Below are 20255 nucleotides of genomic sequence, written 5' to 3'. Positions count from 1 at the left end.
TTCCATTGGTTATCTGAGCCCAAGCCACGCCCACACACGTCCTTTGTTATTTCACCTCAGAGGTATGTAAGCAGCATGCAAGCTTTCCAAATGAAAAAGATTATTCTCTTCTGAAGAAACGCAAAAGCCATGAAACTAAGAAGGAAATCCTCCATTAGTTTTCTAAGGTAATGGCCCACACCAAGCTTTGTAATCAGCGACAAGCAGTCTGTAAACGCCCCAAAATGTAAGGCATATTCTCCCCTAAAGAATGGCAAAAATATGAAATTTGACTGGAGTATTTAACAGCAAAAATACTGGCAGTGAAAAAGAGCTGTACTGCATCTACCATAATGCGCTGAGACAGGACTGATCCAACAAGTGAAAGTGTGAACCATACCCTACAGATTTTTTTTTTGTAAACATTATGTCTCTGAAATGTAATAAAAGTGCAGATCATAGATTTCTTTTTCATAATTAGGCTTCTGTATTACTCCCTCAAACAGGGCAAGACGTGAACATTGGGTCTCTTCCTAGAACATTCTGAAGGAAGAGGAGAAAGACACTTGGTGGCGAATGAATGCTCGAGCCCTAGCTTTAGAAGAGCTTTCAGTTATGCGGTTCGGCTATGGTGTGTGTTTGCCACCGCATTTCAATAATGTTACCAAATGCCATACCTTGATTTTACATGCCCCCAAAGGCATACCCTGATAGGTGCCTGATGTTACTGACCCAGAGACATCAAAGCCCAGAGACAGCATGCAACTTTGCTGAATTTTGAAAGATACATTTTGATGGATTTGCCACCAAGACAGCCACTGCAAGCCAAAGGCGGGTCATTAGAATTATGCGATTCTGCTGCCACGGCGTTTCCTGTATAATTATGGACTAGTGCACTTGCCACATAATCCATTGTGTTCTGCATAATTTACAAATTGTAACAAAAAAACATGTTTTTAGCTCAAACGGATCAAAAGTTACTAAAAATGCTAACCCGCGCGTTGCTGTGCAGTGGCAGACGTTTTCCCATGTGCAAGCAGGTCACTGTTCAGTTGCAGACTGCTGTTTTTAGATGTTAAACTGATAGTAATAAGGTGGAACCTTTGCCAAATCAAGCACTGAGAATGCATTTCCATCTGTATTTATCCATATTTATTTTGTGGCCGTTTTATTGGTATTTATCCATATTTATTTTATGTTTAGAGAATGCGTTGAGATGTAAAATGGTATCTTTCCACGTTTATTTAACTGATCAGCATGCACTCATACTTGGTGCCTGTCGCGGTTGACAAATTAAGCAGGCAAATATAACAAAACAAAACTACGACAGGTAAATATTAGCTTTATACACAAATACATGTTAACATATGCCTGCATTTAAGGGAATCTCATCCTGTTTAAAATCCGCATGGTGCCTATCTGCATAGCAGTTGGTCTGGAATTCATGAAGGATAACAAGGAGAGACACTCACAAGAAGCACCATTTTCTGCATTTTTCCACTTTTAAAAATAAATACAGGCAGGAAATAGATTGTTTTATCTGTAAAAATCTGTAAAAACGGAAAACTGGAAGCCTTGTTCAAAATGTGCCACTTCACACCGCATATCTGTGTCAACCCTGATGCATAATCTGACCTCCCTGCCACATAGCCAAGTGGCCCTCAGCCAAAGACCATCCTCACAGTCCCCCCTGCACTCACCTCCCATAGTTGTTGGCCAGCAGTCCAACACAGAGGGCGGAGGCGGTGGCCCCCAGGGCCAGGATGCTGACGGTGAGGGACCAGAGCATGGTGAGGGTCTCAACGGACATTGGCTGTTCATGGCGAAGATTCCAAGTGTCGTTGAAGAACTCCTCGATGATCTGTGCAGGAGGCGGGAGAAGCATTTTAGAGTTACTGAGGGACCGGGGTGCAGAGCTGCTCTCTGCAGGAGCCCTTCTAGGGTGGACAAACACAAACATATGACGCTTTTTAATGATTTTTTAAAATTGTATCCTAAAGATGTTGGCATGCTGACACAACAGTTTTATAAAAATGCATTTCATGATATATTCACACCACATATTCATACCTGCTGATTTAAATGTCTCGACTTGATCCATAAGTGAATTTCTAAATTCGATTTAATCTTAGAGGCAATCTGAGATACTATAAGATCATACAAGTTCTAAGTGTCTGCTTCTGGGATGCTCAAAGTTTATGACGGTAGGAAATCGGCCTTACGAGAACACACACCTCCTCCAGTCGTCTCACTGATCCCGACTTAATTCCAAAATGTAAAAGTCGGAGTTCCCCTTGATAACAGATTAAGGGGCTCATTTACAATACCTGGCGCATCCCAGCATATCAGCAGGGATGCGCCAGTTATTGTGCGCCACAGCTCCGCCACCATGGATGCGCCGCATTTATAATGCGACGCACCATGGGCCAAAAACGGCACAGATGCATGACGCATCTGTGCCGTTAAAGTGGCGCATTGCGGGAGTTGCGTTGCAAGCGCGACACAGCTCCAGCAATGCTCTGGGGGGCCCTATCTTGTTAATGCTGCGTCAATCCTTACGCCTGCTTCAGGCAGGCGCAGGGTTTTGACGCAGCATGGGTCTAAAAGTGACTGAGTGAAATCTTGTAGATTTCACATTTAGGAGGCGTTCCTGCGCCAGAACGCCCCCCCTGCGCAGGAACACCTACATGTGGCGCAGGGCTTTACAACGTGACGCATCTCCCAGATGCGTCATGTTGTAAGTATCCCGCCCATGGCGCAGGAGTTGCGCTGCTGCTGCGTCACAAAAGTGACGCAATGGCAGCGTAAATGAGGCGTAAGGGGCTTGTAAATCTGCCCCTAAATGCTCTTCTGTGTAAGGGTTGAGCAGGGGGTTGCTGAGTGTTCACCTTGGATAATGCAGACTTGAGCAGTTCTTGAAACTGCCCGCATAGAGGACTTACAAACAGTGATCTGTGCTCAGTCTGTGTCTCTGTGTGTTGTTTACACAGTGTTGCACACTGCTTTTTGGGGCCTCAGTTTGAGTATCGCATAATTCTCATTCGGGCACAAACAGGAGTTTACGCCTGAACGAGATTTGCAGTAAAACATGGGAGTTGTCGAAAGCCACATTTTGCCCGTGACAGTCAAGCGGAATGTATGCAGGGTAAAATGCAAGGAACAAAAACACACCTGGGAAACTCAGTGCACAATCACTGCTCATTGTGAGTGTAATAACTCATAATAGGGTGGTGGTAATACTACAGCTGGTATTTACCACTCCCTGTGGTGTTGGTAATTCCAGGTGCAGTTTTATTACATCAGTTTTTATGCAGACCTCGTAATGAGACCACAGACATAAAATGATATGGTAATTGTATGCATAAGCAAATTCAAGGGACTGCACGCACTACCTACAATGGTGCATGATATATGCAAACGGCACGCGACCTCTGTGATATTCCACAATGGAAGATGAAGAAAGACTTTCAAGCTATAGAAGTGCGCCACATCTAAGACATGGAATCACATACTCACGGCCACAAATGCAGACAAAAACATGAAACAGAGAGAAGCTGATGAATGTGAATACACCGTGTGCTACATAGCTTTTGGGAAACAAAACCACAAACAGATGTGCACCATCAGTGAGATACGCCTGATTGAAGCATCATTACCCAACTCAGCAGTTTCATCATCCTCATAACGTTGAAAGGCGTTTACTTCTATTTCATGATGGAAACTAGAAACTAATACGTGACACCCGGATCTCTGGAGCAGCTTTGAGGGTCAAAGCCTAAAGGGGGGTACTTGGCTAATCCATAAGGTTGTAGCAGGATCTAGTATCTTTGATTCCAGAGAAAAAGGCCAATATTTGCTACAAGGAGTGACCAGTTTTCCCAAAGGTCCCTGCCCCATAGAAATGGCTTAACAAGTTGCTCGACTTCTTCCAACATCACACATACGTCGAGGTGCGTCCATGCCCCAAGTAAGACTGTAAACCCCTACCGTGCTCAGCCTATCTCTCCATGCCAGCCCAAGGGGATCACACTATGGTATTAAAAGGACTCTCACCCACTGGGATTCCATGTGGCATGCTTCATCATAGAGCCATCGTCCAGATACCTAATGTATCAGGACGGGCTCAACCATGGTAGCCAAGGGAGCTCTTTGGTTATTAGGTCGGATGCTAGGTTTAAAATAGTCTATGGTGTCCTGAGGGTTAATTTTATTTTCAAGGGGCACCCAGAAGGAGTTACAAACAGGAGATAATGCGCTAAGGAAATGAGTGTCCTCTGTATCCCTGGGTCAACATGTTTCAGCCATCACACCAATGCCTAGCTGGCTTTCGTAAGAACTGTAAATATCTTTTTTTCAATGTTCCAGGACACAAATACTGCAGCGCTCTACCAACATACCTCAGTACACAACGGGGTGGGGGGGGGGTATTTAGAGGAAAACAGAGGGGGTTATTTGGACTCTGGACTCAATAGCCTCTGCTATCAGAAAACCCTACATGGGCAGCTAGCCACCCCTGGAGCTCTTTTTGCATGACATCAGAAGCTCTGTCATATCTAGGAAGAGGTTGCCAATGCTGTTTCCTGATGCCCAAATCCTTTAGCATGGAATTCCTGGCCAGGAAAAACAGTACTGTCCCTGACCCCTTGGGAGAGATATCCCAGCGCTGTAGAAATTGTACTGTTAACCAGTGCATTTTCTAAAGCAGCATTAGGGTCTGGCAGAAGCTGGCCATCGTTTCTGCCCCTTTTGGGTCTTGCTACAGAGATCTTTAACTGGCAGGACTTATTGTCAGCACACTACACATGCAATACACAACATGGATAAACAACAACATACTAACTAGTGGTATGTCACTATGAGGCCTTTCCTTAGGATCCTGAGTCTATCCTTTGTGGATACAGTTGTTTATATCTGGTGTCACTAGGCAATAATACAGATTGCTCTCTTTAGATCTTGACTCTCCGTGGAATGTAGAATCAAGCAATCCAGAGACTGCCGCTCCCTGACCATGGGAGGTGGGTCACCAGGATGGTATGGCTCCCGCACATAGTCTTACCTGTCACTCTGTGCCCCCTCCATACTTCCGGTGGGTCTAGGAGCTTGCTTGGCCACTTCAACCATGCCCAAAAGTGGTTGGTGTAGGAGGAGCTTATGATGATCAGATTGGGTCACTGATCTAACAGCTGCCCAGTGACCTAACATATAGGAGAAGATCTGGAGTGACTGTTACCACTGAGACACCTTTGCTTGAAAATCAGAAGTTCCTTCACAGGAAAGGCCGAACGAATAAGCGCATCTAGCGACAGATCAGGCACTTCCTGTTCATACCTGACAGTAAAGTGAAAGAGTGCACAACAGATGGTATATTCTTTCTCTTCGGTAGCCTGCCTTTCAATTGTGATGGAGAGCTCATAGCACTCCAATGAGTTTGCTCTCCTACAACATGGCTAACCCATTCTTCTGCAGCTGTAGTTAAGTTGCCCGGCATGCTGGGTGAATGTGGGACGCCGTCTGTTGACAGTGCACTGCCCAGACCACAGCAGAGTCTGGTGAGGAGCCGGGATGTAACGATGTCCTTCAGGAACGAAGATATACGTTTAGGTAAAAACAGCTGGGCGCAAGAGCTCTGCGTCTGATAACATGTGCTAGAAGACTATCTGCCACAAGGAAAGGGAGCTTCAGCTCAGGAAAGAGAGAAGCATCGTCCCCAATGAAGAGTGGGCGATTGGAAGCAAGAAGCACTTTAAGAAGAAGTGCAGGGATGTCACTCTATCCGTGTCGGAAGGATACTTTTAGAATTTAGAGCATACTGGAACATTCAGTTTTAGTTTTGCCCATATTCCTCTAATCCAGGGTTCTCCAAAGTCAGTCCTGGAGGGCCGGATCCATGCCAGACTTTTTAAAATAACGACATTTATCTAAATGGGGACATGCTAAAAATCTGGCATGGATCCCACCCGTCAGGGCTGACTTTGGAGAACCCTGCTCCAGTAGCAGCTGTTGTCGAAGAGTGGCGAGGCGGGGGGATGGGGTCGGGGGAAGATGGATGACAAATGACAAACTAAAAAAAAAAAAAAATAACTTACCTGCAGCCGGCCACGTCATGCTCCTCTGCTCCTCTCCTCTGCAGGCACAGGCTCCTAGACTCCTCTGCAGCCAATCATGACGCTGCTCTCATGTTGCTGGAAGCAGCATCAGGATTGGCCTGAGCCCTCTGAATTTGCGCTCCCAGTAAGACTGGGAGCCTGTACCTGCCGTCTCCGACCCGGCAACGCAGCTCGGGTTGGAGACAGCTTCAGTGCGCATGGTGGTTTGGCCGTCCTCAAACGGCCGGCCAAACCATCATGCACACTGACAACAGTGCCCACCACTCCTCCTGCAGCCTGGCATCCCCCATAGCCCCGATCACAAAGACTCGTCAGGAAAGGAAAATTAAAATTATAATAAAACGTGTTTATTATCGTTTTATTTTTCCTTTCCTGATGTTTTGAGGCAGCTGACGTGGGGGGGCGGGGGGGGGGGGTTGACGCTCCTCCACCATAGCAGAAGAGACGCCACTGCCCTGCTCTAATCTCTCTCACAGCAAAACTCATAAAAATAATGGCTGACCGTCATCAAACCATAGCATAATTCCTCTGCATTCCAGTGCTAGCAGGCGGCAGGCAGCTGCACTGGCAGACAACCCCATTCAACCCGTGAGCCCACACAACCCACCCATGTGTATGCACTCCTTGGCCAACAACAACCAGATCCTCCAGGCCATGGCGGGACACTCAAGACCACCCTCAGGGTCCACTGACACCTCTGACGCTACTTCACCAATGTTAACCGGCGGGCGAAGCGTAACACAAAGTAGTGGAAATGTAACTAGTGTGGTGCAGGTGTGAGTGGCAGCAGGGACAGACTGTTAAATTGGTTATTAAAAGGATTGGATGCAAATAAAAGTGACATTGAAGTAGTGGAACTCAGTTCCCATTAGTACCCCCTGCTCTGCTCTCCTTAAAAGAGTTCAGTCATAAGAGCTCCAGAAGAGAAATGCTTTTCATTAACATGTTGTAGCAAGTGATGCCTCTTTAACTATCAAACCCCGTTAAACACCAGTTCTGTTTGCAGGCGCGCACTGAAATTGTGTGATTTCAAGCCGCCAAGCCCACCTCACTTTGGGGATCCCTCAAGGCTCTGTACTTGGACATCTCCTTTCCTTCTATGCATTAACTTCCTTGAGGACATTATCTCCTCTTCTGGGTTCTCATGACATTTTGATGCAGATGGGAGATACGTTTTTCCTCATTTCCTATCTTCTTTCCTCCTTCAGTCTTGCATATCTGCCTCACTGACACTAACCAAACTGTAGAAGCCTGAATACCCACAATGCTAGGCATGTACAGCTGCCTGTTTCTTACACTCTAAGCAACATCTCAGGTGTATGTGCAGCATCGCTTCCTGCACCATATGGAAGATCTCTCACAACCTCACGCTCCGCACCCAACACTTCACACATAGGGCAAACGTGTTCAACGCCCTATCAAGCAAGCCCTTCGAAAGGGCGCCCGGAATCTCACTCACATCAGAACACCTTACAGCCCCATCATGGATATAGACTGCCATAGAAATACTACAATACAGCAATATCCAAGCAGTGGGCATCATGAACACTCTAATATCTTTTGGGTGTGCCAGTGCTTGTTTGTTATGGCTTATTCTTTTTTTTCTACATGGAGGCTTTAAAGCAGGGGTCTCCAACCTTTTCTGTAATAAGAGCTACTTACGGTCAATGAAACTCTCACCGAGCTACTAATATTATTAGAGTTGTAATAGTGACACATCAGACGAGACTACATTGGTGAGCGCCCCATGAAAGACTGTCAGCAGCGCGCCCCTCAGTGCGTCAGGCAGCGTTACCAGCAACAATGCGGAACAGGCTGTGACAATGTGGACTGACTCTATGCGAGTAATACATGATACCCAAAGCTGCAATGCCCCTGGCACCAATGCCATTAATTATATTAGCAGTAAGTCCCTCCCTCCCCAAGGCTGCATGATGTTTTTTCTCTCTAATATCAGTTTAATTTTATTTTGCAAATTCAACCATTTTGCTCCAAACATCACCTTATGAGCTCTGAAAATGTTGTTCTCCAATAAACACTTTTTAATTTTGGTGTACATATTTTTCTGACAAAGCAAAAGCTTTGATTTACTAGGCTGGGGTGCACACAGGAGAGCGACCAGTAGCTCACGAGCTCCTCGCTGGGAAGCCTGCTCTAAAGCATACCCTACACCTGCAGCACGTGACAGCATGCCCACACCTGCTCATGTTATCAGCGTGGCTGTACAGGCTGTTCCTATATGTAGATGTATGCAGATACTCTCTGCTTAATGCTACAAGGTCGACACACCTGCCCTCTGAAGAATACACATGGGTGATCTGCCCCCGAGCCCTGCCTTACCATCTGAGGGGTGTTCATGTTCCCGGTGTGGTATCCGATTTGAAGAGAGCCTAGCACAGACGAGAAGACAGAGTTCATGAGGGTCCACGTCACTTCCTGGAAACAGAAAACAATACACAAAAATTCAAGCAAAAAGCAGCCAACGTCCACATTTGGGAAAGTGCCAGGCAGTGACCAGCATATTCATTACAAGTTCATTCGCTGGTACTTACCACAACAGGCAGCTTGAATTGTGTGGTAAAGTCAAATTAGGAGGCATGGTACAGAAAGGGGGTTTCCTGCTAAGTTCCTCTTTTAGGAACTGTCAAGTCCAACCGACACTAGTTTTAAGGGCCAGTTCAAAAAACCGAGCGATGAACTGTTATGTTGTAATATGATGTACCTTTGGTTCTAAGATCGAGGCATGGGACGCTTGTTGCATTCCCACACGCCGTTCCCGGCCAGGAGTCACTTCCTGCAGTGTTTCTTCAGTCGTTTCACATTTCTGTGGCCTCTCTTATTCAGAAACCAACCCCAACACGCGTTTAGCAAGGGTCCCAGGGCCACAAATCAGTATATTCACAATTCACTTTAAGATGCTCGCGGCTGTAGAGCTCGATAATCTGAAGTCTACTGTGGATGAAATATTGCCTTATAGATACTTCTGTCAAAAGGTCAACTTGCTTCATGCTCTTTAGGAGGGCCTGTGTGTAGATAATGTGTGAGAAACACACTAAATACAATATGTCATTGCGACACCAAAAGTAAAACAAGGGAACAAGCCGAAGCGATTCGTGAATGCACTGTGACGTCACTTTATGACAGGCGTAAGCATCTCAATAGCAAGTAGTGCAGACACATGTCTGCAGCTGAAATGGCAGTGGGGCCAACAAAGTAAATATATCGAACACAGCCTGGCTAAGGCTGCACATCACGGTGCATCTGCAGATTTGATAAAAAGGACCACTTAATGCAACCATCCTCAGAACGCCCTGTCCCTGACAGACAGCCCACCCAAGCAATGGCAAACCATGCAAAACACATGAAAGCTAATGGATGAAGAAGGCTGAACAGAGTCCATTCCCTCTCTATACTTATTTATAATTATATTGATGACAAAAGCTCTGGAAAATAGACAGATAAATCTGTCTGCAGCCAGACCTAAACAGTGCATGTGTTCTGAGAAGCTGGGACAGAGGTTGCCCTGATGTGGAGCATGTGGGCAGGACCCAAAGAATTTATTCTGTACAAGTTTCTGGCAAGGAGAACATTCAAATGCAGGACTGAGGCTGTGCAGCACTTCCCATTGGCCACAGACAAGACCAGCCATGTCTGAAGCTGCTAGACACATGGCATGATGCAAGTCACCGGCAGTGTCAGAGCAGGGAAATGATGCAGCCTGGCAACGACTAGGACATTTACTGAACACCGTGCAGTAATAATAGACATCATTGCCACCATCATAATAGGGCATTTTTAATTTAATTAATTGACTCTCTCCATTTAGGGCCTGATTCACAAAGACATCCTCACACTTTTGTATAAGTTTACAATTGTTTGCTATTCACAAAGGGATTTATGAGTAGTATCTTTGCAAGCGCGGAGTGTCCGCGCATAAAATAAAGATCTTTTAATGTGTGAAGACTCCGCACTCGTAAAGATACTGGGACCGATTCACAAAGGTAAACTGAGACGAAAGTCTAGCTTTACGACTTTCAGTATTCACAAAGGGCATTTACAAGTAGTAAAGTTAGACTTTGGTCTCAGATAAACTTAAGTTTTGGTCTTAAGTTCAACTGAGACAAAAACTGAGACAAAAGTCTAACTTTACTACTCGTGAATGCCGTTTGTGAATACCGAAAGTTCTGAAGTTAGACTTTCGTCTCAGTTGTGAATCGGGCCCACTACTGGTAAATCTCTTTGGGAACAGCAAACAATCATACACTTTACAAAAGTGTAAGTTTACCTCTGTGAATCAGGCCCTTAGAGTTTATTTCACACTCTTTGGAGTCAATAAAGGGCAGGACAATGTGGGCCTTGTCACTCCACTAGAATCCCCCACATGTATGGGGAATCTCCCCCAGGCACAGGATTAGTCCTCGTGAAAGGTTTCAACTGTTTGAATAACTGAGTTCCATTACATGGATCCTTTAGTTCAAGTGGTTTTTAATATTGTTGTTCTCATCACAAGCAATATTTTCAAAAATACTTCAATTCCCAAAATGCATCAATCCTGGTGCTTGGTTTAACATTCTTTCAAGCTTTCCCTCCCGCTTGAAAGAATGTTAAACCAGGCACCAGGATTGGTGCATTTTGGGAATTGAAGTTTTTTTTAAAATATTGCTTGTGATGAGAGTTATTCAAACAGTTGAAACCTTTCACAAGGACTATTCCTGTGCCTGGGGGACATTCCCCATACATGTGGGGGATGCTAGTGGAGTGATATAGTTTACACCCTGTTCAGAGGGTGATACTCTGGAGCACGGAACAACCACATTTACCCACATCAAATCACAGCAGTGCACGTGTTGACCCAATACCAACGTGGGCATTGTCTCATCTCCATTGGACGTCTGGTGCCTGGTCATGTATGCCCTTGGCTGATGTCCATGCATGGGAGCAGGCTGGGAATAGTCCAGTGGTGGCTCCAACTAATCTGTGTATCTCAATTCCAACTTCTGCCAGGCAGAGGTACAGGAGAGGGCAACTGTGCTATACCTGTTGAACACAGAGGTGGTCTCTGCATCTCCTATTACATAGAGCAAGAAGGACAACATACACTGACTGAAGCCTTAATCACAGTCTTTCTGAAAAACAAATCAACCTGAATTCGAAAAGGCTGATCTAACAAAATTGTTAAAAAAAATAGGTTCACAGTGTCATTGGCAGAGCTGAGATTAGAGCAAATTACGAAGGAGTCACAATTTTATGTGGCAAAAAATAGTGTACATAGAGATGTGTGTAAACTACTTTAAAACCCGTGAGTTAAAGAAATTCACGTGTTTAGCTTTATTACAGTAGATGAGGTCTCTTTCTGAAGGGTGATATTCTAAAAAAATCAGAAGATTTGTATACCAAATGAGACATTCAAATTATTTGTATCCACCTTGTTTTAGCATCTCTTCATCTAACATTAAGGAAAATGTCCTTACCTTGCCTTCCACCATTGGACGTTTTATTTTGGGACGTCTTCTAGGGTTGCCGTTTTTCAGATAGACTTTCTTCCTGTTTCGAAGAAAACATGGACAACACTGAGTGATCCAAACAGAGACTCTCTTCTCTTCCATCTCTCCCCCAGGCCCAAAGGCCCAGGGAGGACTGCAGACGGTAACCCATGACACTACCTCTGTGATGTCACTGCCTAGGAGCCATGTCTCCCGGGAGCCCTTCAACCTTCCGCAGTAGGAATTCAAGGCTTCAACAAGAAACTTTCACAGCTCCTAAAGTAAGCATACATGGTATCTACAGGCGTGCTTCAAAGCCTCTGTCGGAGGTCTTCAAACATTCATAGAAGACGACAAAGCTTCTAATGAAGAGCTTCGAAAGTTCAATAGGAGACTATGAAAGCTTGCAAAGGAGAACTTCAAAGCATCCTATGGAGGTCATTTGTAGGACACATTCAAATCTCTCATGGGTGGAATTTCAAAGTGTGTGTGGATGACCTTCAATGGTCATACAGGATGCCTAACAGGAGACTTTCAAGCATTCTAAAGGAGGTCTTTGACATTTGAGTTGGAGGCATTGATTGTTAGAAAGTAGAAAGACTTTAAAGCTTTTAAAGGAGGTGTTCAAAGTTTCGGTAGAAGACCTCAGCATTACCATATGGGGATTTCAAAGTGTGTACTGTATTCTATGAGATTCCTTACAGGTTGTCATTTAACACCTTGTATAAGCTATGGATGTGCCTGTACCAGTTCCATAGTAGTTCTTCGAAAACGTCATGGAAGGTCTTCAGGTATTGTAATAAAAGCCGTCAAAGCTTCTGAGAGAGCTTTTGTACTTAAACTAAAATGTGCATCAATATTAGTCATTCACCCCCTCAATTCACACACGCATTTTGACGTGGAGCTATTGCAATTGAAACAAAATCATTACAATGTGTTAAAGTGTTTTCTGGCTTAGGATAGCGACACCTAAGTTAGTTCAAAATGGATGCCATGTCATGATGTTCATTAGGTGTTTATATTTCTCACCTTACTCTACATGCAGCAAGATGGTGATTGTTTATTTCTGTATAACACTGTACTCGAAGAGCCCGCTAGAGGAGAGCTATTTTGCAACAATACCCAAGGTCTCTCCACATCAAGCTGTATTGAATACATTCACAATGGTTCACTGTTATTTATGGTACCTGGTTTTTTTCTAACACCTCCAGGTGATATCAGGTCAGAAGGGGCGAATCAATATTCATGTGCTGGGTTTGTGATAAAGTGAGAGGGTTATGTGACATTTTAAACTGTGAAAATGTGATTTGTTGGAGCAATGACCCCACCATGCTGACTTCGCAGTTCCTGTCATTTCTATGCAAGAAAAATGCAAGAAAACCTTGAATTTGTGGGTGAGCTATAACTTTTTGAGGGACCATTCCTGAGCCTCTAGGAATGCTATCTGATCTCTTATGGATTTTGCTGCACACTTGAGCCTTATCATTTCCCCAATTTTTGACCATCATTATATATTCCTGCATTTTGATGGCCTACTTGGCAAATTACTTCTATGTAATAGATTTATTGAGTTACTCCTTCAAACCTGAATTCCCCTTTCTGAGTCAGTCCTTCATATTGACTGTATTTTTTGAAGTGCTATTTTTAATGTTTTCTCTAGGGACACATTGCCTCATAGACTTTGAGCTTAACACATCCCTGATCCACCCAATGTTTGGGCATGCTATTGTAACGCAGATTTCCTAGGGCCCTGCATGCCAACAATCCTATGGCAGGCATTCCAAGATCTGATAGGATGAATCTAAACTTATACCTCTTAAATTCACATAAGACATATCTACTATGAGGGTTGTCCATTACCAGCACTGTACAGCCAAAAAAACAAACACCACCAAATGAACATGCATGAAATAACTGACAAGATCTGTCACACACTGCTACACAATTTGGAGGACTTTAATATAGTCCACCACTGCAGATCCCAAATAGCTATACAATCTGATTGCTTCTTTACATCTTACTATGACACTCATAAGTCGGATAATAATAAAGTCCATCTGAAAAGCTCTCTCCACTTCTCTCTCCCTCCAATCACACCAGCTCAGGACCACAAATATAATATACACAAAATCTCAGATTGGACAACCCAGTGCAATACCCAGTTGTATCACAAGAAATGCCATAAGGGGACCAGCAGAACTGTTCAACGTTACCAACATGCTGAAAAGCATAAAACTACACGTCTGTCTCTCACACATCATTATACACTACACAGCATAGTATACATTCAAACCTCCTGTTATAGTCAATAACGACTATCAGTAAGCTACAATAGGAAACAGTCTCAGCTTTTATAGAGGGGGCCACAGACCTTATCGGTTGTATGACGGAACAACGCAGGGAAATACTCTGCATGCCTTCACCACGCATTTTTTACCACACATTTTTTTAAATCACATATTATTTTATAACAAATGCCTTTACCACACATTTTTTTTTAAGAGCAAACTAATCACCCCTAAGAGTGTCAAGGCGCTGGGGGCCGTCGGGGAGATTAAGCGAGCTATTGCCCAGAGTCACATGGTGCTGGGTTAAGCTGCCGCTGGGGATCGAACCGCAAACCCGGCACTCCAGAGTCTATATGCTCTATATATATGCATTTGTGGGGGACGCCTGAAAACTTACCTTAAATGCATGGTATAGGCATACGTTGTAAAAGCATATGCGTTCTAAAAACATGTGTGGTAAAAAATGCGTGGTAGAGGTACAACGTGGTAAAAACCTCATTGTAAAGGCTTTTTCCCACCTTATATAAGAGGCCATAACATGTTCTTTAGGAAGCTTTCCATGCTATTCTGTTAAAGATAACAAACCTTTATCATGTGGACATTAAACTTTGCCTGTGCGGCACATTTTGACTAAGCTGCAGGATCTACCCTGGTGGTACTGCATAGTCTGGTTTAGAGGTGTGATCCTCTTGTTGAATGTCTGTGTATGTGTATGTTTGTTTGGTTTGTCACTAACCACAGTCGAAAATTCAGGATCAAATTAGTCAAATTGTCCACACACCGGTGCATTGTGGTGTTTCTCAAGGAGCCTTCCTCTTGTTTATTCTTTTCAGCATCTACCGACACATCCTGGCGCTGCTTCTACAGCATTAACAGGTTGAACTTCCAAATGTACACTGACGACACACACTTCCATGTATGCATGAAAACTGTACAAAGAATGCAACTAGAATCATTTTATGCCTAAAACATATGATCAACTGGATGTGCATTGATGGCAACACGACTGAGGCATTAGGAATGTTGCATCTGTTTTGAAAGCAGTGCCAGGAGCAGCACATAGAAGAGAATGTATTCATTAGAGGACAAAGGAGCTCTGCACTTGCTGCCCATCAGCACGTTGCTGAAGAACGCTCAACATGGCCGGGGGTCCTTGCCATCTGTACTGTTCTAGTGTCTGTGTGCTCGCCCTCTCACCTGTAGGGGCAGGATGCCAAAATTCAACAGTGAAACTTAAGCTCCTTCATTTGTTAAACTAATGCAATGAATTCCTATCTGCCCTTTCCAAGATGGTGGTCTGTCCACAGTATGTTATCTGATGTGCCCAAGAGAAGAAGAAGGAGGGTTATATTCTGTAATGTGCCTGATTCAATCAAATTCAAATTCAAATTCAAATAATCTTTATTCGGATATTAAAAAATAGCCATAAAAGATACATATTATACAGTAGGGCCTTTAACTAATACAAGTTATTTCATACATTAATAAATAATTCAGGATAAAACAGACATATTAAAAACTAACCATCGATATCATCATTAAACGGAAAACCTAGACAGTAATACTCAGTTCATTTCTGGATTTTGGTTCTTTCGTATCTACTCCTTACAACAAGGGCGGCCTGATTAATCCTCTGCCCTGGTCTTTCTCAATTTAACTGCCAAACGCAAGAAATGTACCATACTAAATAGTGTAAAAGAGTCAGAGGCAAGCTTGAGAAACAAAAGGGCCACTTTGGCCTGTCCTATATTTGCACGTTTGAGGATTGTTTTTAGAAACAATGATCGTGGATAAGCAAAGAAGTGACAAATTAAGACAAAGTGAAGAGTGTCTTGCGGAGATCTAAGAACGCAGCCGCAACACCCTTTTAAACTCACGTCATGTACAAAGCCCGCTGGGACGGACAGGATATGGTGCAGCAAATCCAATCTAAATCTGGACATTAAAAATCTATCATGTCTGTTATACATATTGGCAAGATAGTATTCCATGCCCGGATTAACTTTAATGAGCTGGTAAGACTTTACTGTGCTTTTAAGCCCTTCTATTGCCTCTCTGGTCCTCACCAGATGCTGCCTACATTCTTTCTTTATAATACCCTTGTCTCTACTGGCCAACGTGCTTGGTTCATTAAAGACATTTTCATGACCCAGACTGGTCAGTACGTCCCTTACATATTTTAGCCATGGTATTCGAGGCCACTTATCCCCATTCATACAATCCTCTAAAATCGATCTACTCAAGCTTGCCTCTGGGTTGGTCCAAATTTTTATCCAACAGAAGATTGGGTTAAAGGCGGCCTTATCGGTAAGATAATCTATACCCATCTCCTCGTGTGCAATAAACGAGGAGATGCATGTTGGCACTTGCAAAAGCCTTTTTAAGAATTTGTCTTCTTCTCGTTGGATGTTCCCTGTATCTGAAAAACCCCAGACCTCACTCCCATATAGGATCTTTGGGCAACATACCGAGTTATATAATTGGCCAATTTCGTGCGGGGACCAGCGACCCAGTCTCGTCGCATAATTCATAAGGGACCCCGCAGCGCTAGGATGTTGACTACATTTGAGTCTTACCAAGGGCTTAAAATTGAGATCTTGATCGAAAACGATCCCCAGATAATTGAAAGTTTTTACTTTTTCCAATATGTGGGTTCCTATGGTAAAACTGTAGTTCTTAACTGGCTTTTTACCCACTTCCATGATGTATGATTTGGATAAGTTGGGGACTAGGTCTAACTCTGCCATGAACCTAACAAACCCATTAATAAGTGCCTGTAGACTCCTTCCTGTACGGGCCAAAAGAACTGCATCATCTGCATATAGGAGGACTGGTATGCTTCTCCTCCCTATGCAGTGGCAGTCTGCCTCTAGTGCTCCCAGCGCCTTATCTAGCCCATTTATATAAAGCGTGAACAGGAATGGCGCTAGGATACAGCCTTGCCGCACCCCTCCCCGGCATTGGAAGTCATCTGTGAGATTACCGTCATCGGTGAATCTCACCTGTGCCGTGGTATCAAGGTGGAGTGTCTGCAAGATTCGTATCAATCCTAACTCAATGCCCATCTCTGCCAGCATCTCCCACAGCTTTCTTCTGTTCACACAGTCGAAAGCTGCTGAGAGATCCATAAACGCTAGATACACAGTGCCTTCCCTGGCCAGAGTGTATTTAGCCACTAGATGATAAAGATTGAGGCACTGGTCTGTGGTCGGGCGCCCATTTCGAAACCCATACTGGAGGTCGGTGATAATATTTTGTTCTTCGGCCCAATCCATAAGACGATTTAAAATGATTCTCCCCATAACTTTCGCCGTGACATCTATGAGGGATATTGGGCGATAGCATTGCGGGTCATTTCTATTTCCCTTTTTAAATATTGGGACAATGACAGCAGTAGACCATGATCTCGGCATGCCCACCTCTCTGGCTGCATTTAATACCCTGGTCAATATTGGGGCCCAGAGGTCCACTTGACTTTTAAACAAATCTGGCGGGATCCCATCTGGTCCAGGCGCTTTTCTTAGTGCCAGGCCGTCTATTCCTATTTTGACTTCTGCGACCGTAAAAGGGGTGCACTCACCCTCAGGTAATTCTGTGATTTGCGATTGCTGCACCTCATGGGTGCCCCGATTATATAGCTTTGTAAAATGCGCTACCCATGCCTCTGGCAAGATGTGTGATGCCACTTGTGGCTTATTTGGTGCTTGGAAACATGGGTCATTTATTATTTTCCAGAAGCTTGTCATGTCACGGCGCTCCGCTGCTTCTCTTAATGACTCCCAGGCCTGGGATTGAAGGCAATATTTCCGCCTATTGATGGCCTTATTGTATTGTTTCCTGCAATCCATAATCTCACCTCTGTCCCTTGGGACTATTTTAAGTGCCTGCTTCAGATTTCTGAGGGCCTTGGAGCATTCTTTATCAAACCATCTCGGGCAGGGATCGGACTGCTTCTTCAGCTTACGCCTTAAAAGGCTGTCAATATGTTGGGTAGTACCCTCGAATGCTGTAATCAGGTCACTCCGCTCTATAGTGCTGTCCAAGCATTTCCACGTGTGACTATCATTATCCACAAGGAGCGCTCTGTGTAATGCTAGCCCATCGATCTTGCTCCATTTGATTCTCCTGCCCTGGTCCATTGCCTTATATTGTCCCCCCGTGTTCCTTTTGTCTGCTTTAGTGCGCAGGTCTAAAATCCCTATTGTTAATTCTAAGGTGTTGTGGTCGCTAAATGCACTCGGGACTATCGAGAAATAACTAACCCTACCAATTAGGGCATGAGAAACAAAGATGTAGTCGATGATGGAATCACAGCCCCGTCCCTTAAACGAGGGGGTCATTATGTCTGGTGATCCATCCTCAACTTGATCCATCGTATGTGTTAAGGCCGATTTGCCCAAGATTGTGCCTAGTGCCATGCCTTCTCTGGAATGCTCTACATGCCATCCCTTTGTAGAAGGACAAGCGTCCCATATACCTCCTTCCCATTTCAGGTAGGGGCACGGGTGGGTGTTAAAATCCCCCATCAGAATTAACTGGGTGCTTGAGTCCCCCATATCGTTTAGCCCAGTTAGTCTTTCATCTAGCTCCGCCAAATTTGACATCGATTGTCCTACATTATAAAAATTTATAAAAATTACCTTGAGGCCCTTTGCAATGTATCTTATACCCTGGAGACAATCAGAGTCCCACCCCAGGTCTTGCCAACTTCCTTGCAGCGTCAATGCCGCATAAATAATAAGGCCACCCTTAGCTCGACCCCTGGACGATTTACGGGCGGGAACAAAAAACAACTTGTATCCCTCCAGAAACAATCCACTACAATCCGTTTCCTGCAGGCAAATGACTTTGTACTCTTTAACAAAGGCCTGCCATTCATGATTGGTAACTTTGATTGCGAGTCCCGCAATATTCCAAGATAACAGCCTCATCTCTGAGGTTGTTTGATCCCGACCACTAATTATTCCCCTGGTCCTCCTTTGTAAGGGATTTATCTCCTGGGAAATTACTTTTGTGCGTATATCTTCCACCACCCTTACCTGCCCTTTCGGTGTTCCAGCTTTTAGATCCTGGGCGTTTTTTCCTGTTTTAATTACAGTTCCCAGAATCCCTTGAGTATCTCGTGGTCGCTCACCCTCCGTACTCGCCAGACTCCTCAGTCAATCTTGTTCATCCAGAGCGGAAAAATTAGAGAGGGTTGCAAATCTATTTGAGGCCAAGCGCAAATTATCAGTTCTGGTTTTCTTAACTATTCTTGGCCATTGCACTATCTGCCCAGGGTCGAGGGCACTATCCCTATAAAAGTAGTATAGTGGGAGCATCCTTATACATGACCCTCTCTTGCTCTCCCCGTGACGGTTGTCTAGGAGTTCTTTTACTTGCTCTGGATGTCTAAAATTTACAATAATACAAATGCAAATTTGTTCTCTCCACCCCCGATCCAGGCTACCCTCCTGGCCATAAGAATTTGATCATGCTGGAATCTCTTTACTGGTATATTGTTGTTAATCCTGTGCGCAGCCTTATTAATCAAGGTACTGGCCGATTCCTCACTGCCCCTATTCACTCCTGGAACTCCTACCAGCACCACTGAATAGGGACAGGAGGCCGGGGGTAGGTCTAATGTCTGGAGTCCTGGGGTGCCCTGGATACAGTCCATGCGGTCTGTCCTAAAGGACCTCCTGCGCTCCCTATGAACCAAACCTGTATCTCTGGTCTCATGTCGGATGCCTGAGTTGTGCTGGAGCTCCCTACTCGGATCCATATCACTAGGGTTGTCTGTTTTTGGGGGTGTTTTTCTACACTCACTCTGTTCTTTCTCTATATTATTTGTTGCCTTGTTTCTGTGGTCAATCTCTATTGTGCCCTCCTCTCTCTCCTGGGGTGGAGCTCTTGTGGGTTAGACCCTATTTTTGGCCACAAAGCTATTTATTATCCCTTCCATATTAGAGATTTTCGCCATTACTGGCCCTAGAAATTGGTGGAGGAGTTGTTCCATTTTGTTTTCTAATGCTAATATAATTTCTTGAGTCCCATTCGACTCTTTTTCGTGGCAACATTTAGGACAGGCTATATTATCAGAGTTCTTACTAATGCCTTTAGCGGGCTTGACCATCCCCTTCCGTCTAGGTTTACTGGTACGAGTAGGGCATTGTGAGCCATCCATCACTAGAAGCCCTGCTGACACTTGTTGTTTTTTGGAGCGTGTAACTACCTCTCCACCAGAACTCCGTGTGGGGTTGGCATCTCCTACTACTAGATGGTTGCTAGACCTCTCCATTGGGACGTCCCCCTGCACTGCTCTTTGTTGTGTGATTGACTGAGTACCCTCAATGCCATGGGAGCTCAGTTCAGCATTTTGGTTGCCATTAAATGGCCCTGTCAAGCCTGCACTCGCG

The 20255-nt window shown here is 44.4% G+C and overlaps 1 protein-coding gene across 1 annotated transcript in view; it reads right to left on the bottom strand.

Annotated features, from left to right (window-relative positions):
- LOC146812800 (solute carrier family 2, facilitated glucose transporter member 1-like) overlaps nucleotides 1-20255 on the bottom strand; it is a 161410-nt gene that overhangs the window by 71279 nt on the left and 69876 nt on the right. Inside the window, exons 2-4 of the mRNA XM_085614622.1 lie at nucleotides 11558-11630; nucleotides 8427-8522; nucleotides 1680-1840 (exon numbers count right to left, since the gene is read on the bottom strand). Of these exons, the coding sequence (XP_085470748.1) occupies nucleotides 1680-1840; nucleotides 8427-8522; nucleotides 11558-11572 (272 nt within the window). The 5' untranslated portion in view covers nucleotides 11573-11630. The remainder of the gene's footprint in view (nucleotides 1-1679; nucleotides 1841-8426; nucleotides 8523-11557; nucleotides 11631-20255) is intronic.

This window comes from Triturus cristatus, chromosome 7 (genome assembly GCF_964204655.1).
Source record: "Triturus cristatus chromosome 7, aTriCri1.1, whole genome shotgun sequence".
Taxonomy (NCBI): Eukaryota; Metazoa; Chordata; class Amphibia; order Caudata; family Salamandridae; genus Triturus; species Triturus cristatus.
Note: the sequence above shows the minus strand (reverse complement) of the source record. Positions and strands in the feature narration are given on the sequence as shown.